Here is a 26,038-nt window from a genome sequence, read left to right as displayed (position 1 = left end):
AGGGCTAGCCCAGTGAAACTATCACACTGTCCCAGGGTAGCAAGGCAGGCTGACTTGAGGTAAAACTTGATGAGGGTGGTAAGAAGAAGCCAGGAAAGAAAACATCAGGTCTGCATTCTTTGCAGGACTTTTGTCATGTTTATATTTTAATTTTTAAATATCCAAAGGCCATTTGGCTGTTGGGAAACAGCAGTGTGCAGCTCAGGCTGATAGTCTCTGTCATGGCTTTTAAACTGAAAGAGAGGCGAGCAAGGCTTCCACTGACCCTGAGGGGACAGTCGCCGGGTATTTAAGTACCAGGAGAACGAGAATGGGAAGCATCATCAGAATTGCAGGTGGGTTTGAAGTTGTCCCATGACAATATCCAACCACGAGTAAAATGCTTATTGTGAGACTTGACAGGGAAGCATGGCAGGTGCCCAGAAGGCATGCAGGCAGGTGATGATTTGGTGCTTATTACTGATGTGTACAGTTGAGGTTCTCTGAAATCTCTGAGCCAAATTAGTGGAATATTTGAACTGAACTGCCCACATGAGGTAGGCTACTAGTATGTTTTTCAGCAAGCTGTCTCATTAACTTTAGTGAGTTATACTCTTAAAGCCTCATACGTAATCAGCTTATTGAAGGGATTGTGATTTATAGCTTCATGCCTCACTGGGATGATTTGTTTTGATATTTTCTACTTCATTGCATTCAAACTTCTATTTTTGCCCATCTGTCAGGCACAGGCTGACAGCTTTGCCAGTTGCAGACAGTTCCCTGTCAAAGTCAAGGGCAAAACTCTCGCTGACTTCAGCAGTGTAGTAACAGGTCTAAATTTTGTAAGAAACCTGTCTTCCACGTCAACTCAGCAAATGAGTGTGTGCTTTGAGCCTTGATTTTGGTGTTACTTTCTGTGTTCTGCCGCCACTGGAGGTAGGCTATGGATTTGTGGCTGTTCTCCTGATCTGAAGCTGATCTTGTTCCTTAAATCCTCCCCATTCAGGGGCTTGAGCCTGAGCTCAGATCTTCAGCTGCTTGCCAAAGTGCGCTGGCTGCCAGCCAAATGCTTCCTTGTGGAGACTTCTTGGAGCCCAACCTGAGCAGGCAACTTCGTGGCCAGAGGAAGTAATGAAGCCTGGTATCATTGCTCAGTGTCTCGTGGCTGTTATTGCTTCAGGTCTATAAAGGTGTAAAATCTGGCTGGTCGTTTCCTCTTGGCTGCAAGAGGAAAGGACCAGCCAGGTTCCTCGTTTGCCCTGTCTGTCTCTTTGACATTTGGTACAGTATTGGGCTCACGCTGTTGTCTACTGCACACCTGTGGGTGGGCAGGAATTTGGATTTAGCCTCAGTTCGCCTGCCCTACTTGAGTGAGATCCACAGGAACTTTGTAGTGTTGCCTCTCCTGTCCTGTGAAAGTTACTTGGCATTTGTAAGGTTTGGATGTTAAAATGGGCACGGGCACATAGAGATGCTTCCTTGAGTCTCCTTAGGAAAAATCTTACTACTGTTAATGGTAGCAAAATGATTAAATGCCTCTCTTTCTTTTCGTGTTTTAAGCAGTGCCTTCCCTCTGTGCTTTAGTAAGAACAGTAGCACAGGCAGACCGTACAGCACTGACTAGACACTGCTACTGTAGTGTCAAGAATGTGGCTAATAGTTAACCGCGTTTGCCCGCGCCGGCTGCGGCATGGGCTGGGCTCGCGCGCCTCGCTGCCAGCGCAGGGCCCTAGTGACTCACGGTGCGTTGCTTGCAGCAAGCGTGCGCGCTAACTCATGGAGGCGAGCTGCAGCAGGTCATGCCAGGGCTGCACAGGCGAACACCAGCAGGTGCATGGGCTTTCCAGACTCCATTAGGAATGCCCAGGGATCTTTTGCAGTCGGGCTTACAAAGCATGTCCCATCTCTTCTCTATGTGGTCGTGGTTCATTGCACGAGAGGGATTTTTGTAGCAACATCCACCACAGTTGGTATTTCTGCCTCCTGCTCTTTGAATTCCTGAGGAGTTTGAGGTTGGCCCCTGGTTATCATTTGTAATCCTGGGAGCAGCTGAAAGTTTAGTAGGATCGAGTATTTAGCAAGCCACTTTCAGGTGGAAGGCATAATAAAAGCATATGCTCCTGTTATTTCTGTGTTCCTCCTAGAGAAGTTGTCGTATTTCCTACTTAGCTGTAGTTCTTTTTTTTGTAACTCCTTTTTCTCCCTTCCTCATCTGGACAACTGAAGACAGTCGTGCAGAAGTGCAGCAGCGTAGGTCGCTTTCCCATGCTGTTTCACTGCGTGTGCTCTGTCCTTGATTTGCCCAGGACAATGAATGGCAGCATTTTTCCCTGGGAAACTAGTGTACTCCTGTGTAATCAAATCTGACCTCATTTTAGAAATTAGTTTAAGGTGTTCTAATAAATTGTAATATTACAGACACCACTTCTTGATCGGCTTCAAACAGCAAATATTCTTCTTCATTTTTGGTAATTGCTGCAGCCTGTCTGTAGTGTCTCTGAGACTCTGTAAATTATTCTTAATAAAGCTGCACAGGCTAATTACAAACAACAGAAATTTTTTTATACTCCCTCCCAATTATCCCCATTCTTCTGGGTAGTTTTCCTGGCCTTGTCCCACCAATGCTGCAGATAGGATTGGTCTGTGGTTTGTTGGAATGTGAAGCATAGTTATCTTCTGGGGCAGGCTGTGACTTGTTAATAGGTTTAACATCAATTTCTGGTACAGGTCAGTTCAAGGCGTCTCTGGCTTTTTTGTACTGGTCAATACAGATGTGTATTTTTGTTGCTTCAATTGAGGGACTTTCCAAATAGCTTGATGTGAGAGACATCCCTCGCTTTCCTGCGCACACACTCCCTGGCATGCCTGGCTCCTGGCCTGGTGGGTGGGCACGCACGGTGCCATTGTCACAGGGCACTGCCAAGGGGCCATCAAGGTGACTGGGTTGGAATTGGTACCTTCAAGCTCCCTACATAATTCAGCATTATGCAAAAATGCAGAAAATGTTCCCATTTTGAGTTGTTTCTCAGAACATGTGAAATATTCAGACAAATCCCCTGGGTTTCCTTTTTGTTTGTTTCTTGTGTACTTTAGGAATAGATTTGAGACTGTGTTCTTTGGTGAATTCTGCAAAGTGCTGGCTGCTTTGGTCTCAGTAATGCTTGAGTGAAGCAGATATTGACTTTCTCTGCATAGCTGTAAAAGTGTTCAACCTCATGTGGGACTGTATCCCAAATGTTCTTTTGAGATGCTCCTTCCTGTTATTGAAAGTTTGAGAGAACATTTTTGTTCTCATCAAATGTTAAGTAGAAGGGTTATGGCAGGCTTGAGAGCCACGTGCTGCTTGTTCCAGGAAAAGCCCTTTTATATGGGTAAAAGATGCCAAGTAAAATTAGGTGTGTAAAAAGGATAATGTATTTAATAATTTTTTAATTATTAAGGTGTTAATAAATACTGCCTGAGAGTATTTTCATAGCTGTGTCATTTATTTATCTTTAAAAATTTGGAGCAGGTATTTTCCCCTTTCCCCTCACCCAGTACAGTTTTGATATGCAGTTTAAAATATTTTCTCACTGAAACTGTATCTCTCATTGTGATGGTTTTATACTTTACATTTTCTTATAGCTTTTTGATCATGTTGCTGAATGCCTGGGAGACTTTATGGAGAAACAACAAATCAAAGACAAGAAATTACCAGTAGGGTTTACGTTTTCTTTCCCGTGTCGACAATCCAAGCTAGATGAGGTAAGAAGATTTCACATTTTTCATAATACACAGAAGAGCTACCATGTTCCTAAAACACTGCTTTGAAAGCAGTGTCCCAGACAAGTCTCATTTTTGGGATGAGTGTCATATTTCACTGTCAGACTTAATTTTTATGTTTATGTTTCTGTCTGAAAGGGCTGTTTATCAGATGATGAAGAGGCATCTGATGTTTTCTCCTGCCTCTGCATCAACTCCTCGGTATTATGGTTTAACATGTAAACATGGCAGTGGTTTTGCCTGTCTCCTTTTTCCACCTCTCCATGGGGTATAAACTGTGAAGAACGCAGCCCAGCAGTGTTTGCTCAGATTTTGTTGAACTTCCCACATGCACAGGTTCTCCCTCCTGAGCAGTGGTGCTAAGCCATGCCACTGGCTGGGTGCTCAGCATCGAGGGGGATCAGGCAGGGCACCTGGAAGCAATGTGCTTTAAAAAGAGATGGAAATAACCAGTGTTGTGTGAAGTTACTGATGTGATTCCCATGACAAGGGTACCACAATATTTTCCTTCTTTTGCTCATTATAGCACAAATGACTCAGCAGCCTCCTGGTACAGCATTGCCATGGCAACGGTGTAGCAAATTAATGCAGGGAAGTTAAATCCACACAAAATGCCAAGAGGTTGGACCGTTAAAGCACAACCTGCTCTTCTAGCTTGCGAGTCTCTAGTTTAGCCTGGTGCTACAGCTCCCTAGGTGTTGGTGCTGTGGAGGGCCAAGTGAGGCATGGTTTTTATTACATTTCATACTTCTTGAGTGATGCTGAGAGCTGAAACCAAGGGTGTTGAGTAACTCAGGCTCTGACTGTAGCTAAGAGCAGAGAGCTGCCTTTTCCTGCATCAGTTGAGAAGAGATGAGTTGATTTTGGTGCAACTCTGCTATCTGGCATGGTGCATGGTGCATGGTAAGGCTCAGACTATTGACCTCAGCAGAGTTGTGCTGGGGATGGGAGCATGAATTTGAGTTTCTCTAGGGAAAATTTGTTTGGCTGCATGAAAAGCGCTCATTTGTGAGCTGGTTTGCTCAAGCTAGCTGGGGTGAAGTCATGCTTGTGTGGGGCAGGGGCAGGCAGGGAGCATGTGGGATAGACTGGGGACACCTCTAGAGACTTGGAGATGAGCGGTGGCAGAGTAGACTCTCTTTCCGAGAGTTTTTATGATATTTTGGGAATTTGAAAAAATACGTTTTTCTAGATTCTGTGGGCCAGATTTATTCCTGGATTGCTGCTTCTACGAGGCTGTGCTTGCCTGCGTGTTGTTTTCTCATGCTTAGTGAACAGAAGGAGGCAAGGTGGTCCCTGCTTTCTCCAACAGTGGCAAGGTGGCACCGCATGGTTGGGTCCCGCTCAGCCCTGCTGCACTCCAAGGGCCCCTCTCTGCCACTGAGGCCTTAATGGTGAAGCAAAAAATCCTTCCAGTACAATGGCTCACACTGAGAAGAGCTGCTCTTTGCCAGTGTGGTTTGACCAGTTTCCTGAATGATAAAAGTTAGGTGAACCAAGGGGCCTTTTTGACCACTAAAGCTGTGCCTGCAGAGTGGACTTTGCTCATGATTTTCCTGAGAAGCAGCACAGGGCTTTGCTGAGTTTCTAACTGATGCTAACGAGGACAGCATAGTGGCAAAACTTATGCGAACTGAATTGATGGTTTAGTGGTAGGAATACCTCCTGGTCTGGAAAGAGCTGCCCTAATCCTTCTGGCCCATGTAGCTTTGGGGCTAGATGCTATCCCAGTTGGGAGGGGGAACACACACATGATGTGTGGTTGGTTTTTAAGCTGAGATGTGGGCAAACACCTGGGCAATGGCTGCTTGTGCCTGTAGGCTTCAGCTTTTCTTGTTTTTAGCATCTTGGACTCCTGTTGTGATAGATGTGGATATTGTGATGGGTATGAAAAGCTGAGCTGATTTGAGTTGTTTTTCCTGTGGACTACTGTCAATGTTCTTTTCTTTCTTTTATGACTACTTACTTATTTACTGAATCCTCTGAATCATCTAGGCATTATCAAAATGGGAAAAAAAAAATCAGATGTAGTCATTACCTTTGGGGATTTGCAGGCTCTTTATGACAGATTGCAGACAAGGAATTCAATACCAGGATTTCCTTTTTAATCCATGCTGTAAATTTGGGACATACATTGCTACATTTCCAGTATTTCCATTTGCCTTAATTCATAAACACGATCACACGGTGAAACAAGCCCAGACAGTTGGGACTCCAGGCAGCAAATGAGCAGCAGTCTGATGCCCGCTGCAGCCAAGTCCTGGACGTACAAGCGTCACACACCCCTTCTCTTTAGTCAGTCCCGCACAGTCAGCTTTTTCTGAAAGCAGTCAATTTCCATGGCCCAAAAGGATTAAATGGTTTTCCAAGAAAAACTGTCGAGGAGTAACAGGGAGAAGAGTGGGCTGAAAATACAAAATGCAAACAAACTACTTTCTAACAAGAGAGGGGAAAACGATTTCCCATCTTCGAGCTTACTGCGATGAGAATCAAAGACCACCAGTTGTCTCAGATCAGGTTGTTAGGTCATATAAGAAGAGACCTGAAAATGCATTTAAAGTATAAAAACTTGTCTTTAAGGGAAAAAAAAAATCTACTTGTGTCTTATGGTGGCATCCTGTTGAATATTGTTCTCTTGTTTTACCAGGGTATTCTAATAACCTGGACAAAACGCTTCAAAGCAAGCGGAGTGGAGGGAGCAGATGTTGTGAGGCTGCTTAACAAGGCCATCAAGAAACGTGGGGTAAATTGTACTTCATTCTTTTTTAACTCTGTGTCACAGCAAACTGATGTTTCTTTGTCAGGGACCACCCTTCATGTCACTGACTTGAGCATGTGATCTGAGTGATGGTGCATCTCTGCTTTCTTGCATGAAGATGTGCGGTTTTGCCATGGAGCGACATCAGAGTTGCTATGTGGAAGCTGTGATTTTCCTCATAGCCCAAAACTGAGTTACTATGTTGTGATTTGTCGCTGGCAACCTTCATCAGTTTTACTGCTCTCCAAAAACTGAGAAAGTGCAGTGTGTCAGTGCCGCAGCTTTTCAGTGATACCGACATGTCCTGTTCCTGAGAAGCTGCTTCTCATGGTCTGGCTCAGCGGAGTTCTGCAACTGCCTTGCCTGGGAGCAGGAGAGGAGCAGAGCAGAAGAGAAGGGGGATTTCAAGCTCAGTGAGCTGTGTTGCTCTCTGCAGTTTCTCACTGCTGATTTTATAGAGGGTGAAGGTGACCAGGTTGTCAGTTTAAACAAATAAAAAGGCACTGAGTGTGAGATGGAATGAATTTGGGTTTGCGTTAATGTTTGCAGACAAGAATGTGTTGATTATTCAGCATCCAGATTAATCGGAAACTGCGCAGTGTTTGCTCTATTTGGGCAGTTGTGGACTCTTAAGAAAACATGAGTTTTACTGTTACCAAACAACATTACTATAGTCAGTTACTATTATCAGACTTGGTATCAGATAGAATAACACACTGAAGAAGCTGGAGAGGAATGAGCATGTGTCATTTGGATAGCTTTTTAAATTGCATTATTTGCTTAGATGTCTGTGTTAAAATCTTCAATTAAAATAAAACTTCTAGATGTTTTAAGTGAATTCTATGAGAAATACATAATTTGGGCATATATTCTAGATTGATTCCTCAAGCAGCTGCATAAAATTATTCCATGGCATTTAACTGCAGAGTTCCTCCCTGCCTTATGTATAGTCCTTTTCTTTCTTGCCTAAGGGTGCTTATGTGAGAGCAGGTCTTTGCTCTCTAGAATTATGCTACCGCTGTTTTATTAAAGCACTGCCTGGTGCATTAGCCTGGGTATGTGGGATAGGAACTGTCAGATGGAGCGGGTGATATTTAAAAAGCTGAGCGGTGGTATTCAGACAAATTATTTGTCTGCTGTTCCTTGTGAAATTAGTTGATATAAGCAAACTGGTGCTAAACACAAACAGAGAAGCCGTATGTTCTAAGTAACTTTTTCTTCCTCTATCAGGACTACGATGCAGATATCATGGCTGTTGTGAATGACACCGTTGGGACTATGATGACCTGTGGTTTTGATGACCAGAGATGCGAAGTTGGCTTGATCATTGGTAATGCACATTGGTGCTGCAGCATGCATGTGGCTTTTCTCCCTTTGCCTGGCCTGTTTGGTTAGCACCTTCTGATGTCCTTTCTCTAAAGGCACTGGCACCAATGCCTGTTACATGGAGGAGATGCGGCACATCGACCTGGTGGAAGGGGACGAGGGCAGGATGTGCATTAACACGGAGTGGGGGGCCTTTGGAGATGATGGCTCACTAGAAGACATCAGGACTGAGTTCGATCGAGAGATCGATCGTGGATCCCTTAATCCTGGAAAGCAGCTGTGAGTGAGGCAGTTATTTGTGAGCTTTGCTTCTTTTGTTTTCCATTCCCTGCTCCCTTTTCCACTTGTTCTATGAATTCAGCAGTTCATGAAAGCTCAGCTTTGCCCATGATGAGGCAAACTGGAGGCTGTGCTGGGTGGTACGGTGGCACAGGTGGGCTCTGCCTCCCACTGTTGCCCACGGACCGGTGGGTGACTGCTGCTGTCCTCTTCTGCAGGTTTGAGAAGATGGTCAGTGGGATGTACATGGGGGAGCTGGTGAGGCTCATCCTGGTAAAGATGGCCAAGGAGGGGCTGCTCTTTGAAGGGAGAATCACCCCTGAGCTTCTCACCAAAGGGAAGTTTGAGACGAAGCACGTTTCTGCCATAGAAAAGTGAGTACCTCTCTCCTTCACCCCCTGGGATTCCCAGTGACTCTGTTAATTTCCCAGCCTCTGTTTTCACTTTATGGGGAGATGTGCTGTATTGGGGGTGGCTGCCATCCTTCACTGCAGGTGCAGAGCCAGCATGTAAGGACCCCAGCAGACAGCCTGTGCTCTCCTCCCTGAGATACCTTCCTTTTTCTGTGCTGGGAGGAACTATGGAAACCTACCAGTCTGTGCAGCTACAGGATATGCACTGTGCTACCTCTCACCCTCCTTGCAAAAACTGAGAAGCTGCTACCCTGCAGCTAAATGTGGGAGTGAATTGGCTTAGTGCCTCCTAGCAAATACTTGTGTTGCTCCTTGCTGTATCCACGGGATCGCTGGGCAGAAACAAAACAAGCGTGACAAGACAGAGCATTCAGTCTCATAGGCAGTGCCGGGTGCTACATGGTGACCTCTGAGCTATGTGCCAGTTGGTTTCTTATGGTGTCATCACCCCTTTGGTCAGTACTTACTGGCTATTCCCACTGCGTTTTTAAAATTCACATCACTGGGATAGTTTGTACTGTAGTCACTGGGCTGGCTTTTCTTTTCAGAGTGCTGCTGATTTTGATGCACATGTATGGAAGTACTGTTGATTGTGAGTGCAACACCACCAAGGGAACAGCCAGTAACTTCTACACTGCCTGTTGTTTCCTGCCCCCTTTTACTCCTGTCCCTGCAGACTGTCTTATCTGAATAGCTTTCCATTAAATGTGTATGTTCATTCATCTTAACCACAGAGATCAGTGTAGTGGACCAATGTAGTATTGAACAACAATGAGAAAAATGCAATTATTAAGAAATTCAGTTATTAAGAGCAAAATTTGCCCAGAAATCCCACCCCACTCCCTGAAGAGCACTTTGGTTAATGTAGGAGGCGCATCCCTGTGCAGCTTCAAATTTCTAGCTGATGCTGGCAAGGTGCAAGAGCCCTTAAAAATATATATGGCGTGCAGTTAGCAATTAAAAAATATACTCCTTGTGTTTTTTGTCTGGGAAATGACCGAGCTGGACGTGGATAAGTTTTGCCAGAAACTTTGCTCTCAGGCTGGGTGCTAATGTGAGAAAATGCTGTGCAAGTGGCAGAAATTCAGTGAGGTTGTAAAAGTCTGAAAAGAGACTCATTAGGATGAAATCACTTAGGCAGCCTTCGGTCAGGGTTTTGTTTTTTCACACTGAGCTTAATTTATTGCGCCACAGGAGCAAGCAAGCATGGGATTAAGTGTATGGTCAGGCCTGTGCTGAATTGTGGGGCTGGTGATTCCTGCTCCAGAGAGGAGAAGCTGTTTGAAGTCTAAAGCATCAGTGTGATGAAAAAGTATTTAATTCCTCTGGCGCTGTAAAAGTGCTTGCAGTCGCTAACTTTTTTTAGGGGTGCACTGAAGGAGCTGTCATAGGGTTGCTGCTGCGCTTTGAGTCCAGCTCTGTTAGACCAACTGCAGCTTCATGCTGTGCTCCTGGGGGATCTCAGCTGCACAGGGTGGGGCTGGTCCCAGTCCCATGCTTTGTGCTTTTGCTTTCAAAGTACAGGAAGCTTGCTCTGTCTGAGGCTTGGTCTGACCACCTGGCACAACGAAAATGTGGTCTGTCTTGGAGAGATTATTGTTTAACAGGTTTCCAATGACATGATGTACCTGTTGCCTTGTGGGAAATGAATTGGAAGGGTGGCAGGCTCTTGGGACTAATCCTGTCCGTAGGGTGGCTGCTGTAGTACCTGGAGTAGCATGTTTTGTAGGTGGCATGTTTGCACCAGGCTTTAATGGAAAGCTTTTTCTATCCATAAATGAATGCATATTTTATTTCAAGCCTCGTGGATCTTCCCAGTCCAGGTCTCTAAGAAATCTTCTTTCTAACCCCTTTCTCGAACCCCAGGTAGGGACACTCATGGTTGGATGTGCCTCAGTCCTGCATTTTATAGCTTTCCCACCAAGGAACACCCTTTACTGTTCTCTCTTTGTAGGAGCAAAGAAGGTTTGAACAAAGCCAAAGAAATTTTAACCCGCCTGGGGGTGGAGCCGTCCCACGAGGACTGCATCGCCGTCCAGCACGTCTGCACCATCGTGTCCTTCCGCTCGGCCAACCTGGTAGCCTCCACACTGGGTGCCATCCTCAACCAGCTGCGGGATAACAAAGGGGTTGGACGCCTCCGGACCACCGTGGGAGTTGATGGCTCCCTCTACAAGATGCATCCGCAGTAAGTCCCTCTGCTCCTGTTGTTAATACTTTTCACCTGCCGTGGTCTCTGGATTGCAAAGGGTCAAGCACGTAACCCCAAGATATCACCTAGCATGTGGCTTGGGCTTGAGATGAGGCACCCAAAACATGGGCATGTGGGTTTGGTCTGACATGGGGAGGTCAGTGGAAAGGAGAGATGTCTTTAACTTGAAGTATGGTGAGATTTTAAAAATAACGACAAAACCACAAAGAAAAGAACCAAAAACCCGAGTAACTGGGTGCTGAAGTATCAGTGAAAACTGTGTTGGTTTGAGTACGTACCTTAAGGGATCTCAATAGACCTCCTGGAAGGAGAGTTTCTTTGGACAAAACATTACTTTGTACCTATGGATTGGGCTTTGAGGAGACCTTGAGCTCCATTTTCGATTTAAACTCAGTTGTTTTGAAAATGACTGTGCTGAACCCTATTTTCTTCAGTCTTTTCTGAAGATATACTTGGAAACTAGGCAAAAAAAAAAAATTGCTGCTTACATTTCTATGGCCTTTTAAAAACTGACTTTGTCTTGTTTTTCCCCCATCTTGAAAGTTACATTTTTAATTAGATAGCTATTTAGATTTATGTAGAAATCAGAGAGAAAGTTGAGCTCTTCTTCTGTGGGTGCACAATCAATATGAAATCCCACGATTTTAACTCCTCTCATCATATCCAAAACAGACAGCCCACAAATCAAATTCAAGACAAACTGAAGAACCACTCTATTGCAAAACCCACTGGGTAGGTCATGTGGAAAAAAATTGTGTTTTTTTATAAAAACCCACATTCCACCTCTCAAACCCAATTCAAGATATGCACGTTCCCCATACACAAAGAGTCCTGGTAGCAGGGTTTGATGTGAGTCTTAGTGTCAAAAATAACAGTGCCCAGGCCCTAACACTGCGAATGTTTGGGAGTGGCTGCTGGCCTGTGTGTGCTGGGAGAGCAGTACCTGTGTAAGGGTTTCCAAGTTCAGAATAAAGAAATGGAAGTAATATGCACTGTGCAGGTGTGGTTTATGCACACATGGTAAAAGGCTTTTGTTTAGTAAATAATAACTGGTGAGAACAAGTCCGTTTCCAGTCTGGGCTGTAGGATTTAGCTGTGGGTAGTGAAGGGGAGCAGAAGCACAGCATACAGGACATACCTTGGCATTGGAGCTGGCTGGGAGGGCTGTGTGTCGTTTATGAAGAAACTTTTGAAAGGAGAAATGTGTTTAATGTTTCATTTTCAATTTCTCATTATTTTGTTGAAAAAAATATTTTTCTTAGTTAAAGAAAATCATAAAATTTTGTCAAACAAAAAATGTCCAATAATGCTATTTTGACTAGCTTTTTCAGATGGACACATCTAAGGTAAGTTAAGATAACGTATGTGGGCAATTTTTGTTTCTGAACTGTTTCCCCACACCATCTAAACCAGTGAGTTCAGGACACCTTGATGACCCCAGGAGAGATTGGAGCAGCTTTGGAGCCAGGGAGTTTCTCCCATCTAGAGTTGGATCCAGGAGATGAGACTCTAACGCTCCCCACTGCTTTTTGCTAGTTTTTCTTAGAAATTCAGGAGAAAAGAGGCCATAAGGAGGAACTGCTCTTCCCTGCCAGTTTTCCTGCTTGGGAGGCTGCAGCTAGTTTGGGTGTGATGAAGCTCCTTGCTCCCTTTGCAGTGGGTCTGTGTTGGCAGCATGGATTTTGGGAGCCATGGGGGAGGCAAGCCAGACGGTGAGCTTGCAGCCTCCTCTCCCCACAGGTACGCTCGACGCTTGCACAAAACCACCCGGCGCTTGGTGCCTGACTCGGAAGTGCGGTTCCTGCTGTCGGAGAGCGGCAGTGGGAAGGGAGCAGCGATGGTGACAGCAGTGGCATACCGGCTGGCGGAACAACACCGGCTCATCGATGAGACGCTGGCCGAGTTCAAGCTCACCCACGAGCAGCTGCTGCAGGTGAAGAAGAGGATGAGGACAGAGATGGAAGCAGGGCTGAGGAAGAAGACTCATGAGACTGCCAAAGTGAAAATGCTGCCCACCTTTGTCCGCAGCACACCGGATGGGACAGGTAGAGGCATGCCCTCGCTGGAGTGAGGGCACCAGCTTGGCTGTGGGGTGCACAAAATGAGCTCCCAGCAATGGGGTTTGGGTTTGGTGGAGGGTGAGAAGATCTGGTGCAATGAAAGAGGAGCCTCCTGTGCTGTGCAAAGGAGGAAATCCCAGCCCCGGGCAGGGCAACCTGTGCTGCCCTTGTGCTGGTTGCTGGTAGCCCAGCCCCATGTCCTTGTCCCAGGCTGCAAGCAAGCTAGGGCCTGGTGGGAGAACACCACAGCTGGGCTCATAACCCAAACTCATCTGAACCCTGTCTGCACAATCTGGGTAGTTCTTTGCATTTCAGGGTGACTGGCCAAATTTCTGCTTTCTCTCAAGGAATAGATGTGTGGGTCTTCTTTTCCTCATTGGTTTAAAACAAAATCAAAAAAATCCCACCAAAATAAAGGGCTGGAATAATCAGAGCAGCATCTAAAATCCTCCTTTTATGATCTTCCCAACTGAGAGTTCCTAAGAGATTTTATGTCAAAGTGCTTTCTGGAGAAGGCACTTGTTAAGATTTCGCTTATGGTTCTTTAAATACACACACATATTATTTTACAGAGAATGGAGACTTTCTGGCACTTGACCTTGGAGGGACAAACTTTAGAGTTTTGCTGGTGAAAATCCGCAGTGGTAAAAGGAGAACAGTTGAGATGCACAACAAGATCTATGCCATTCCTATAGAGGTGATGCAGGGAACAGGAGAAGAGGTGGGTACTTGTGTTTCTCTTTTGCAGTGCTGCTACTTTTAAAATGCCTTCTTAAGAACATGTAACATGTACAACTTCAAATGCTTGCCTTTTCTCTTTAAAGCTGTTTGATCACATAGTTACCTGCATTTCTGACTTCCTGGATTATATGGGGATAAAAGGCGCACGTCTTCCTCTTGGCTTCACGTTTTCCTTCCCTTGCAAGCAGACCAGTCTGGATGCTGTAAGTTCCTTAGTATCTTTTGAATCTGCTAGGCCTGATTTCTCTGCCTTCGTATCATCTACATGACACTTATAGGGAAGCTGTACAAGGGGAGGGTTCATGCTCTGACCCTGACGAGTACAGCTGCTCCTGTACTAGTTCCTTTAAAAGTACTAGTGCAAACACTGCTCAGCCCATGGCTGTGACACATAACATCTAAATTTTCCATGGTTGTGATATCCCTTTTTTAAGGTGTCATGTTTTTTTCCAATCATAAAAACCTGCTGGACTGTGGTACTTCCTGGGTTTTGTGAGCAAAAACAAAAGTCCATCCCTGCTGCCAGCTCCTGTTCCCCAGCTGATCTGATCTCCCTGGATGGACCAGGGCCTGCTCGGCTATGTCACCCTGTGGGTGACAGTGTAGCCTGCAGCATGTCCCTGTCAAGTGTACCCTTTTTCTCTTAGCTTTCATGTTTAACTTCTTGCTGCCACATACTCCACCTGTGCAGCTGTTAATAGTTTCATGTCTGCTTAACACTTTTTTTGAAGAAAGACATATTTCTGTCACACTCTTTTTGAGTTTGTTGTTTCTATCACACTTCTTTTCAGTTTATTGCGTTGCTCTGGAAATTTGGAGACCAAGCATGATTACTAGTTTAAGATGCAGATATAAAAATACAAAGATATATTCTTTTATTTCGTAGACACTCTCTGTACAACCTCACACTAAAGCATTTGAAATGTCAAATGTACAGAATAATATTTGAGTCTCAGTGAAAACAAGATGAATATTCATATATAAGGAATAAGGAAACAGGCAGTGATGTTAGGAGCAGCATGCAAATGTCCTGCTCCAAAGTGCTGTCGTCTTACTGATGATAAGAGATTTGATCAAGCCAGGGAGACTTTGGAGTGTGACTGAGAGAGACGACAGGTTGTTCAGCAAAATGTAGCACCCATGTTGGTGAATTCTGAAGAACCTTCTCCTTGAGCTGAGGGCTTCTATGAGTCCATGTACTGACTGGCCATCAGTATTCATGGCCATCTGCTGGGACCATGGGGTCAGAGCTGTGGTGTGCAATGACATGTGGTCACCTGTGTGAAGTGTTGTGATTTTGTGCTTTTATGGGCTGAGGAGGTGAGCAAGTGCAGGGAAGTTATCATATAGAAATGCTCAGTGTTTGTACCTTAGAGGATTGTAGGAATTTTGGGGAAACCTGTAGTGCACCAGGAAACTTGATAATCTCTTTTCTTTCTTTTTAGGGTATCCTTCTCAATTGGACAAAGGGCTTCAAAGCTACAGACTGTGAGGGAGAAGATGTGGTGTATTTGCTTAGAGAAGGAATTAAAAGGAGAGAGGTGATTTTTCTTTTAGTTTTGCTTTCTTTCTCTCCTCCTACTTCTCCCTCCCCTCTAGACTTGACAGACGTCCTGGGTCAGGCTGGTTCCCTCTTGCAGGGTGTGTGTGCCTTGAGGAATTGGGCTGTGCCTTCTGTCCTGCACAGAAAGTGTTTACCTTGCAGTAGGTCCAGATACAGCAGCCGCTGATGCCATGTGGCTCTGCTGGCTCTGATGCTGGCATATAGCCTGACTGGATGGTCTAGAGGATGTGTAGTGGACATGGGAGAGTTCAGCCACCAAACTGAAATTGCTGCTCAAAATGAGCCACACTGGGGATTTTGTTTCATTGCTTGTGTTTTTTCCCCAGAGACTTCTAACTTGCTAAATTTGGCAGAACTTTCAAGGCTTCTTTCAAACCCTATGTCAATTGTCCCTGCATCAGAGCATGGAGAAGGCAGAAGTTTTCAATGTAGCGATTGCAGGAATCCACCTCAGTGCACCCTAAATGATAGTTTTCTCCCTCCCAACCCTTGTTCTTGAAAAAGCCTCAAGCAGCTTAGCTGAATCTTCCCAGGAAAGGAAGAAAAATAGCTTGAGGAGAGCATTAATTTTAGCAGAGTTTTATCAGCAAGTGAAAAGAGGATCATAAAAACCTTTGCTACTGGATTTGTTAACGCACTGCTATAATACAGAATGGCAATAGCACTCTACCATGTGCCTATATGCAAGATCTGTACTTAAATATATCTAAGACAAAGAGAAAAGGCAGGAATATACTTTCTTCTGAAGACATAGTCTATTGTAGATAGACTGTATGAGGAGCCTTAGTTACCTGCTAGTAAATTAAGTTCCTATTTCTGCATGTGTAAAATCAGGCTGGTACTTTCAGTTGTTTGTTTCCAGTGTGCTTTGACAGAGTTCCCAATGGTGTACTCCTTTCATGTTCCCTTTGGTGTGAGGGGTTGCTCCAAACCCACAGTTCACACTGTTTTGTTTCTCTCTTCCAAAGGAGTTTGACTTGGATGTGGTGGCCGTGGTGAATGATACAGTGGGCACAATGATGACTTGTGCTTATGAAGACCCAAACTGTGAGATCGGGCTCATCGTGGGTACGTATTAGAGCTGCTTTTTATTCAGCACCTTTTTATTAAACAGCACATCGACACATGTGTCTGTATTCTCATGGAGACATCCCCGTGGTTAATTGAAAATAAAGCTAGGGTATCCAGGAGTGAAAGATTTTGAGATTAACAGCTATCCATTTAGAAGCAAACTGCGTGAAGTAATTAAGAGCAAAATTCAACAGCCAGCTTAATTCTGTGCATAATCAGTTGAGATAAGCACAGGCTGTAATGCTGAACAAATCCTGCCTGTTTTAACTTCCCAAGCACTGTACTGCTTGGGAAGCGAGCAAATGCGAGCTCAGGTAGCCTCACCAGCTCCTGGAGCATCTGTTAGTTTAAATCCATAAGAGTTTCCCTGCAGAGGTGTTCAGGTAGCCCACAGCTTCCCTTGAGCATGTGGTCTCTCAGAATAAACTTGTAAAGCACACCACAGTTCCTGAATGGCATGTGATGGAAAGCTCTGATAGACAGTGCAGTGACTGACAGCTCCCTTCCCAGCCCTGAGATGGCTGAAATAATTCCACAGGCAACTGCTGGTGCCTTTGCAAATGTCACACTTGGGGTATCTGTGGCACAAGGTGGTGTGAATTCCAAGAACTTTCCAGAGAAATGAGTTTTTAGTGGGAGAGAAGGGGGTGAGGCACCTGCAAGCTTTAAGAATGCTTTCAGTTGCAAGGTGGCAAAATAGAACGCCACTGATTTCTCCTCCAGAGAGTTGGAAAGTGTCCAGGATGAGTCAGCACAGTGCAGTGTGGGTAGGAAGCTGTGTCTGTGCGGCTCCGTCAGTGGTGTGTTTTCAGGGACAGAGTTCCCTGCGGGAAGGACAGCATGTCCTTGGGGTGCTGAGAGCATCCTCTGAGGACTGTCTGCTGAAGCCCTGCCAGGTGTGCTCTCCAGCCAGCGTGTTTGTGTGCAGAGCAGGGGGTTGGAGGTGGCCTGGGTACAGCTGGGATAATGAGAGTGAAAGCCCCGGGGCTCTGACAGCTCCTTCTGCCCTGCCTCAATTCCTTGGCCAGACTGACAGCGCTTGCTGAGGAGCCTGCATGAGCTGGCAGTCCTCCTGCTCTCCCCAGTGCAGGGAGCTGGGTGAACTTTCCTGCTGTTACTTGGCAGGGAAAAATATTCTTCCAAGGGCGAGTTCATGTTACGCTGGTGCCCTGTCTCTGCCCAGCGCCACCTCTCCTGCCCAGGAGAGCCAATGCTTTGAGTCTTTGCTGCTGAGTATTTTGGAAACGGCCACTGATGAGACCAGGTCTCTGCTTTTCATCTGCTGGCAACAGGAGGTGATCTAAAAGCCTATCAGTCTAACAGGCTGTATTTAATAGGTATCCACATATTCAGGCAGCCCTTACTTAGCTTGTTCTGGATGACAAGACGGCATTGGGAGGTTGGCCATTGCTGATGGTCCATAACTGGGTTTGGTCTGGTTTGGTCTTGCAAACATGGGTCTTGGATTTTACCCCAAGCCCTGTGCTGTGGCTCAGCTCACCTGCAGCAGGGGAGTACTGGGGGAGGATCTATTTTTACTCAGACTTTATTGATATAGTAGCCTAAAAAAATCACAAAGGAGAACAGATTTGCTGATATAATTAGTGCAGCATCTGTGAGGCATGGTTAAATGAGAGTTTGGTAGGTAACTTCAAGAAAACTTTCACCCCAGGTAGCAGCAAAAGCTGCTTCTCTTTGCTAATAAAGATTTGCTCCCCTAGGCCTCTTTGTAAATGGGGCACTTTGTAATTGCCATGCTCCTTAAGATCCCCTTTAAGCAAAATCAGATATGGCATCATTTCAACATGGAAGTAACCTTTTTGCTGGAGAAAGTAGGTAAGCAATTTGAATCAGGAAAAAAACAAGCAAGAACTAGAAAATACCCTGCAATTAGCTGGTAAAACCCCTGAGATTTTCTTTGCCTGATGCCTCAGAACTTGCTGAGGTTTTCAGTTCAGCAAATTTTCGCCTGAATTTCAGGGGTCCATGGGCTTTGTGGAAGGTGGTTCCTAACTTCAAAATCCAGCTGGTTGCTTGCTGGGGTTTTGGTTTCAGAAACACATGAGGGTTGGTGTGCCGAAAGTGCCTCACTGCTGCTCTTCCATGTAGCATGGGACCCTCGGCCCAGCTGGCCTGGGTGAGCCTCTTCTTCTTTGAGCCACCTGGAGCGGTGCAACGCAGCAGTAATATTTTCCCTCAATTCAGGATTATCAAAGAGTGGCGGGTTTTTTTGTGAGGTTTCAAATGATGATTTGACTTCATCATTCATAAAAAGCACATTCTAGATCCCCCAGAAGGTTTTGTCAGGGCAGTCAGTCATGCTTGTTCTAATGTTGTTTTGTTCCAAAGAGTAATTTTGTTATTTTCTTCTTTCAGGAACTGGCAGCAATGCCTGCTACATGGAAGAGATGAGAAATATAGAGATGGTGGATGGTGAGCAAGGACGGATGTGTGTGAACACAGAGTGGGGAGCGTTCGGGGATAATGGATGCCTGGACGATATCAGGACAATATATGACAAAGCGGTTGATGACTATTCACTAAATGCTGGAAAGCAAAGGTACTGTGGGATAAGTGGTGTGCTAAGTATAAGACAGGCTGCCTTGAATGCTTTTAAGAGAGAATTGGATTTCTTCCTTTCAGAGAAGGGAGAGGTTAAGAGTCAGAAATGACTGCAGCCCTGTCTATCCTGTGGTATCTCCCTCTTCTGTGCTTTTCCTAATCACTGCTTTTTTGCAGCTTATTTGGTGGGAACTTCAAGAGTCTTGAAATTACCAAGAGGCCCTTTTTCTCATCCTGTGTCGTACTGAGGAGGCTAAAATGACTTATCATTCTTTTGTTCTTGGTTTAATATCTTTTAGCTGAACTCTCTTAGTAGAGGGCTCTTCCTCTAGAAGTCCTCAACCTAGACCAGCCAGCATGGTTGGAGCTTGGAGCTGCTCACTGTAAAGCAGTCAGGAAGTTTCTATTCTAGCCAGTTCTTACTTCGGTCAATTTTCTGGGTGAAATCTGCAATGCCTTTCTTGACCCTGGAGGTTGGATCCCATTTTGGGGGTCCAGCTCTTGTTTTGGCAAGCACTTCCCTACCCCCTTCAAGAAAGGGCTGACACAGAGGTGTATCCATCGCGGATGAAATTGAGACTTCTGCATGCCAAGACTGCAATTTTTCATAAATTTTCTGCAGCAGTGCTTTGATGCCAAGAGCTATTAAAAAGATTTTGTGACTAGAGTAAATCTGACTGAAAACCTGGGGGATGCAGACAAGTTGGCAGGTCCTACAGAAAGCTCTTTAGAGGTTAAGGCCCAAACAGACCCAGAGAGGTGGATGCTGCGTGAGCCTGGCGCAGTGGCAGAGCTGGCATGGAGTAAGCAGCCAAAGGCAGTAGTGAAGGGTGCCAGGGGGAATAATTTATTCCAGAGAGAGTTAGGCACTCAAGAGGGAGGACACTTGCTGGGTACAAGCCTGAGAGCGCTCATAGTATTAAATGGACTACTTCCAGAGGGATGGCATGCTGAGCTCTGCTCAGTCCAAGGCAGAAACCCTGCTTTAGAGCTTCAGGAGGTGAAATAAAGTGTGCATCACTGAATACACTTTTCACTAAATGGAAAAGTGTTCAGGTCTCATCAGTAAGGACATAGCTCAGTCATGGACTCCATTCAAACCAGAATAATGCTGGGGGGGAAGGAGAGCAAAGCAGACTCCTGCCTTCCTCAGCACAGGGCTGCCCCATACCGATTGCTCATAGACTGCTCCTTGTCATGTGCCAGGAAGGGTCTGCAGGTGGAAGATATTCCCTACTGGAAACCAGGTGCTGGAATTAACTGAAAACCAACCCTGGTCCCCCAGCTTGCTAGTTTGCAGGTCAGTGATCCTGGGAATGTGCTGGATATTCCTTTTCACATTTTTAATCTTTCACAGGGTGTTTTGCAGCACAGGAATCTCTTAAAAACGCTGGTTTTGCAGTGACAGTACCTTGTGGTTTTCCTGTAATTTTGCTGCACAGAACCACTGAGTTTCTTTAGTTCAAGGTCTCAGCCATGCTTCCAGAGGGCTCCAAGACACTATGCAGTGGAGATGAGCCTTCCATGGTTCCACTCAGGGCTGTCACTGGGGAGATGCATGGCAAATTTGACTTTCACCTGGGCACCGTTCTGTACTCTGGCAACAGGTTTTCATTTCTTCCATCTGGGAGAAATAGCAGTTGTCATTAACAACAGCATAGATAAAGTGTCTGTAGATGGGTTCACAAGGTGTCCCACTGAGTGTCGATGCTTTTCTTTACCCAGTTTTTCTAGTAAATGGCTCTTCTGTGTAAATTGTTTTGCATATTTCATGTCCCCAATGTGTGCAGGCAGGACACCTGGCTGATAACGCAGCTGTGGTGCCACCTTTGCAAATATGAGCAGTGTCCCTCTGAGCTGCGCTGCTGTCTTTCATTGCAGGTACGAGAAAATGATCAGTGGGATGTACCTGGGAGAAATTGTCCGCAATATTTTGATCGACTTCACCAAACGGGGGTTCCTGTTCAGAGGCCAGATTTCAGAGACGCTGAAGACCAGACATATTTTTGAAACCAAGTTCCTCTCTCAGATTGAGAGGTAAGAGGGCTGCACGGGAGGCTGTTCAGGGTGAAATAGTGTGGTAACACTCATCTGATGACGCTGCTGGAAGGGAGAGACAGCTGGAGAGCATTGCTTGGTTCTCCAGAGATAATTTTGGTTTCCGTAAGAGCCTGTGCATGTGCAGAAGGGCTCGTTGCAACACTGTTCTAGCAATGCTCACTGCTAAATCATGGTCGGGGCCGTCAAGGATTCCCTTACTATATAATTTTATTTGCTTGCTTGGAGATCAAGCCATTTTCCCATGCCCCTTGTGTGTGCATAGCTATAACTGTTGAACTGAATGAACACTAGCTGAATGAGCACTTCTTTACTGGATATTTTTGTGTCTTCATTGCTCAGACTCTCTATTTTAAAGTAATATCAAAGCCTGTTGAGTCTTCATGGAGAGGGGAAAAAAACCCAAGTTGGACAAATATGTTCCTGAAATGCCCTTTGGTAAGAAAAGAGAAGGGAAGGCAGTGCAGAGCAGGACTCAGAGCCTCCCTTGCTGCCTCTGCCCCTCTCCTGCACTGCAGTGTGATGCTGGGATGAATGAATTTGCATTCCTTGAGGCCTCTTGTGCTCACAGGAAAGGCCTGCTGCCTGGTATAGGTCCCTGGATGCAGCCATCAATGCAGTGGGGTTTGTGGCAGTGGCTTGACTGAGGGAAACCTTTAATTTAACACTGTGCTTTTCTGCTTCTGCAGTGACAGGTTAGCCTTGCTGCAGGTGCGAGCCATCCTCCAGCAGCTGGGGCTCAACAGCACCTGCGATGACAGTATCATTGTCAAGACCGTGTGTGGAGCAGTGTCAAGGCGAGCAGCTCAGTTGTGCGGCGCTGGAATGGCTGCGGTTGTAGATAAAATTAGGGAGAACAGAGGATTAGAGCACCTGGAGATAACGGTTGGTGTGGATGGGACTCTGTACAAACTACATCCACAGTGAGTATTCACCCTCTCAGCATTTGTTTGCCTGCGATCTGTAGCACGTTGCTTGTACATCCTTTCTCTTGACTCACCAAACTGGTGTCTCTTACTTGCCAGGATAAGAGCCAGGGAAAAGAAGTCTTAATCAGGGTGGTCAGGGATTTCTAAAGGGCAACGAGAGGATCAAAAAGGACTTGTGAGGGATTCTTGGGGTGGTGACAAACTGAAGGGAAAGCAGCTTGCCAAACAAGTTGGAAGATGCACAGCAAGGGAAGGATCTCTTGGCTATTCAAGGCGATGACAGAGCAGTGCTGAAATGCCTGGTGCCTCTTTGGAGGATGTTTTTATTCAATGTGCTCCTCTGCATGGGCCGCTGTGAAGCAGTGTCAGGTGAGGGCAGGAATCTAAAGAGCTGATGGCAGGAGGAGGAGAGGACTAGTGCCTGTCTCTGGTGTGCATGGAGGGAGATGTGTGGGAAGGAGACGACTGAACATGGTCTCTTCTCTCACCTCTGCTGTTCCAGGCCTTTCAATACTTGAAGGGGGCCTATAGGAAAGATGGGGACAAACTTTTTAGAGCTTGTATAGTGTTAGGACAAGGGGTAATTGTTTTAAACTAAAAGAGGTTAGATTTAGACTAGGTATAAGGAAGACATATTTTATGATGAGGCTGGTGAAACCCTGGCCCAGGTTGCCCAGAGAGGTGGTAGAAGCCCCATCCCTGGAAACATTCAAGGTCAGGTTGGATGGGGCTCTGAGCAACCTGATCTGGTTGAAGATGTCCCTGCTGGCTGCAGGGGGTTGGACTAGATGGCCTTGAGAGGTCCCTTCTAACTCAGACTGTTCCATGATTCTAACCCCACACAGACAGAGAGGCAAGGGTAGGATGTAAGTGCCTTTTTCCTTTAACTCCCACTGCTCCTAGTCTTCAGATCCACCATAATTTCCAGCATCTTAGTTCTTTCCTCTGAAAGAGGGAGTACCACAAAAGCCTGTGCTGTTGTGGGACCTCCGTCACCCACTGCCATTGTTTTCTTTCACAGCTTTTCAAGGATCATGCACCAAACAGTCAAAGACCTGGCACCTAACTGTGATGTGACCTTCCTGCTGTCAGAGGACGGCAGCGGGAAAGGGGCAGCGCTCATCACAGCGGTGGGATGCAGGCTTCGCGATGCCGAGCAGAACTGAACTCCACAATCCCGGCCCCGATTCTGTCTTGTGAGCACTTTCTCATAAAGCAGCGACTGCATAGTCAGAACTGGTAAAAACCCAGAACTCACTGCTTTATCGGGGGAAAAAAAATACAACTAATGACATAAAAAGTAGGATACAAGATAGAATGTGTGCTGTTAATAATATCTCCTGTTTCTGGACCCCAATTTGCATGTTTCTTATTCACCTTGTTGGTACCTTCCCCATCTGTAGGTCATGGAAAAAACAGTCCATAATTTCTGCAGCTGTCAAAAATCAGTTGTTGTCTGAGACAAAATTGCCCCCAAGTGATGTGCGTTGAGAGCTACTGTTGCATCGTACCAAACGTGTTCTTTGCAGCATCCCTGTTCAGCACACCGCCAGCACACTGACCACCAGAACTGGGTGTTGATGCTTTTAGTGAAGGGGAAGCAACAGTTCCCTCCTGCACATCTACCTGCTGTTGTTTCATATAAAGCGATTGTGAAAATGTTATGGTGTGTCAGCACTGTGCACGCACGTAACTCTATAGTGGGACTTGACAATGCGACTGACTTGCTTCCTTGATGCCTGTTTTGTCACAGTAAAAGTAAACGCCCCTGTCCCACAGATCTGGTTCCACTGGTATTTCCCATTGCTTCTGTGAATAGTGTTGTGTTACTGGGCGAAATCTGTCACGTTTCGGCAAGAAATCCCTAAAGAGTAAAACAAAGTGGTTGGTGATTGGGGTAATCCAAATCTCCATACCCGGGAAATCAGTAGATTTGTGGTCCCTAGGCGGGCTGTGCTGTATTCTTCTGTTTAAGAGTTCTTATTAAAAATATTTTCTATCTCTTCTTGTTAGTCTAGATCAGGGCACTGCAGCTGCCCTTCTACCGAATCTGCAGCTAGACAGTGTCCCTTGGATGTGTATACTTCCGTCTCTTGCCTTAAATGGGTATTTGCTTCCACACAAAGCTTTAATCTGTAATACTGTTAAGCAGCCACTCAAAACACAAACACTCGGCTAGAGTTAGCGTTCAGAAAGGAGGATGAGGGTTTGATTTTGATCTTGCCTTAGAGGACCTGGGTGCATAAACTAAACAAACGACAAAGCCAAAATCGGACCCAGCTTATTCCAAGGACTGAAGCAGCAACAAAGATCATATACACTTGGTGTATTCTGTCCTCTGTCAAGTCAATGCCATTATTATATTTGCATACCAGTTGCATTACTTAAATTGGGAAGCAGTTAGGAAAGCAAACGTTGAATGACATTGGCAAGTCACACCACTTTCTGCAGAGAGGGAGACCACCTAGTAGTCCTTAATTCCCGCTCTTCTACCAAAAATGAATTTGAGATGTCTGCATGGTTTTCCCTGCTGCCTTTTCCTGCAGAAAGTAGATGGAAATTTGCAGGCTACTCCTCTTTGTCCTCGTTCCACTCCCTTAAGATTTGGATTGCCCTACTTATCGATAACATTTCAATATGCATTATGGTGCACTGTGAGTGAATGTTGTAAAGTAACATGTAAGTCACAAACAGTCATTGCAGCTTTGTGTGTCTACCTGAAAAATTGCATGCCTAACTGGTTTTGCAAAGGTAGAGAGTCTTTTTACTTTGCACACTAGTAGCTCCAATACTAGTGTTACGTGATACTTGTGAAAATATTAAACTTTTTTGATGTGCGTTAACTGGTGTTTAGTGGTTCTTTCTGGAAGAGGTGCTGTTGGCTGGTGGCTTAGTGCTTTGGGAAGAGCTATTGTGTAGGGAGAGCTGCAACCTAATCCCAGTGGTGCCTGCGTTTTGTGTGTGTGTTTTTATTCCCGGGCATTCGGGGTCAGATTCAAACAGGGTGGATTTCACCCAGGTCCCCATGCCCCATGTTTCCTAACGTAGTTCAGCAGAGGCACAGAGCTGACAACACCCAAATCTTGGGGTGCGCGTAGTTTGTCCGGGTGCATCTCATGCCGTCTCATGCAGGGGGATCTGCAGTGCAGGAAAACCTCAGTCCACTGCATCAAAGCCAATGTGGTTATATTAGACTTTGCCAGGTACACAGTGATGGATATGTTACCGCCGCTGTGTCCCCGCAGAGGTCTGATGCACGTCAGAGTCTGTAACCTCTCTGTTTGCGTAGGGTTAATGTTTGCAGAGTCAGAGTGTCAGGTGCTCATACACCACTGGTTTGCACGTCCTGTGTTGGAGTTGTATATGAAAGCCCCTTCTGCATACACTACAGTTGTGCTTCTCCAATAGCTCATCTTACCTTACAGCTTGAATAGTCTCTGACACCTTTGATGTGCAGCTATGACCCCAATTAGGAGGCAGAAGAAGGTGAGAACATTTTTAGGCACAGGGGACACATTGCATTTTAATTGCTTGAAGATTTGCAAATCTTATGCCTGCCGTTGGCAGTGCTGTAAGGGTGGTGTGAGCCATGCCTGGGGACATGGGTTCGGAGCTCTTCAGCATCTGAGGGCTAGGCTCAGTGCAGGCTAGAGGATGAATGAGAAGTGGAAGTTAAACTTGTCTCAGGGTGACTGTGAATTTTGGAGATGCTGGCATAGGTCGTTTTGTTTATTGGATCCAGCTCATAACAAATAGGGAGTGAGTTTGTGTTTCTAACAGTGCAACTTTTCCTACTGTGGACCATAGGTGATGTACTCGATAAGACACGGCAGTTCTTTTTCAAAGGGAGACCTGGTGGGATTTCCATTTCCAGACTACTTCTTACCCCTAGGAAACTGTTCCAAGTGAATCACAAGCTATAACTGTCCGAAGAAATGTCTCCAATGTTATCCAAGCAATGACTGAGATGTCTTACTTAAAGCTTTTAGGCTTGGTGAATAAAATCATAGTCCTCTTAATTGTTAAGCTGTAATTACTGCAATATGAACACAAAAATCTTATATTTCCTGGGGAAAAGACCATTTGCATACCACTGTTGTAATGTCATCCACTCCTTACTTCTCTGGGGGTTCTCTCAGAAGCCTTTTGAATGGGTTTTAAAACAAGCAGACTTTGTTTTGTTTTGTTTTCTTAAGAAAATAGCAGAAGGCAAAATAAAGTGTTTCTGAACTTCTGAACCCCGTTCTGTGCTTTTTGTTCATTCCTTTGCCATAAAAATGAGATTCTTCAAATGTTTTTCTTTACTGACTGCAGGGTCTCCATT

The 26,038-nt window shown here is 45.5% G+C and overlaps 1 protein-coding gene across 2 annotated transcripts in view; it reads left to right on the top strand.

The window, feature by feature from the left end:
- The window catches only part of HK1 (hexokinase 1), a 38,560-nt gene extending 14,003 nt beyond the window's left edge, over positions 1-24,557 (top strand). Inside the window, exons 4-18 of one of the 2 annotated variants that reach the window (XM_010173531.1) lie at positions 3,604-3,723; positions 6,389-6,484; positions 7,730-7,829; positions 7,921-8,104; positions 8,323-8,478; positions 10,472-10,705; positions 12,470-12,774; positions 13,362-13,510; positions 13,614-13,733; positions 14,976-15,071; positions 16,063-16,162; positions 18,542-18,725; positions 20,609-20,764; positions 21,475-21,708; positions 22,736-24,557. In XM_010173531.1, coding sequence (XP_010171833.1) covers positions 3,604-3,723; positions 6,389-6,484; positions 7,730-7,829; positions 7,921-8,104; positions 8,323-8,478; positions 10,472-10,705; positions 12,470-12,774; positions 13,362-13,510; positions 13,614-13,733; positions 14,976-15,071; positions 16,063-16,162; positions 18,542-18,725; positions 20,609-20,764; positions 21,475-21,708; positions 22,736-22,880 — 2,379 coding nt within the window. In that variant the 3' untranslated portion in view covers positions 22,881-24,557. The remainder of the gene's footprint in view (positions 1-3,603; positions 3,724-6,388; positions 6,485-7,729; positions 7,830-7,920; positions 8,105-8,322; positions 8,479-10,471; positions 10,706-12,469; positions 12,775-13,361; positions 13,511-13,613; positions 13,734-14,975; positions 15,072-16,062; positions 16,163-18,541; positions 18,726-20,608; positions 20,765-21,474; positions 21,709-22,735) is intronic. The other variant, XM_029086373.1, reaches the window with a different exon arrangement.
- Positions 24,558-26,038: the final 1,481 nt, after the last annotated feature.

Source organism: Antrostomus carolinensis, unplaced genomic scaffold, assembly GCF_000700745.2.
Source record: "Antrostomus carolinensis isolate BGI_N321 unplaced genomic scaffold, ASM70074v2 scaffold17308, whole genome shotgun sequence".
NCBI classification, from domain to species: Eukaryota; Metazoa; Chordata; class Aves; order Caprimulgiformes; family Caprimulgidae; genus Antrostomus; species Antrostomus carolinensis.
This window is presented reverse-complemented; position numbering and strand designations above follow the sequence as displayed.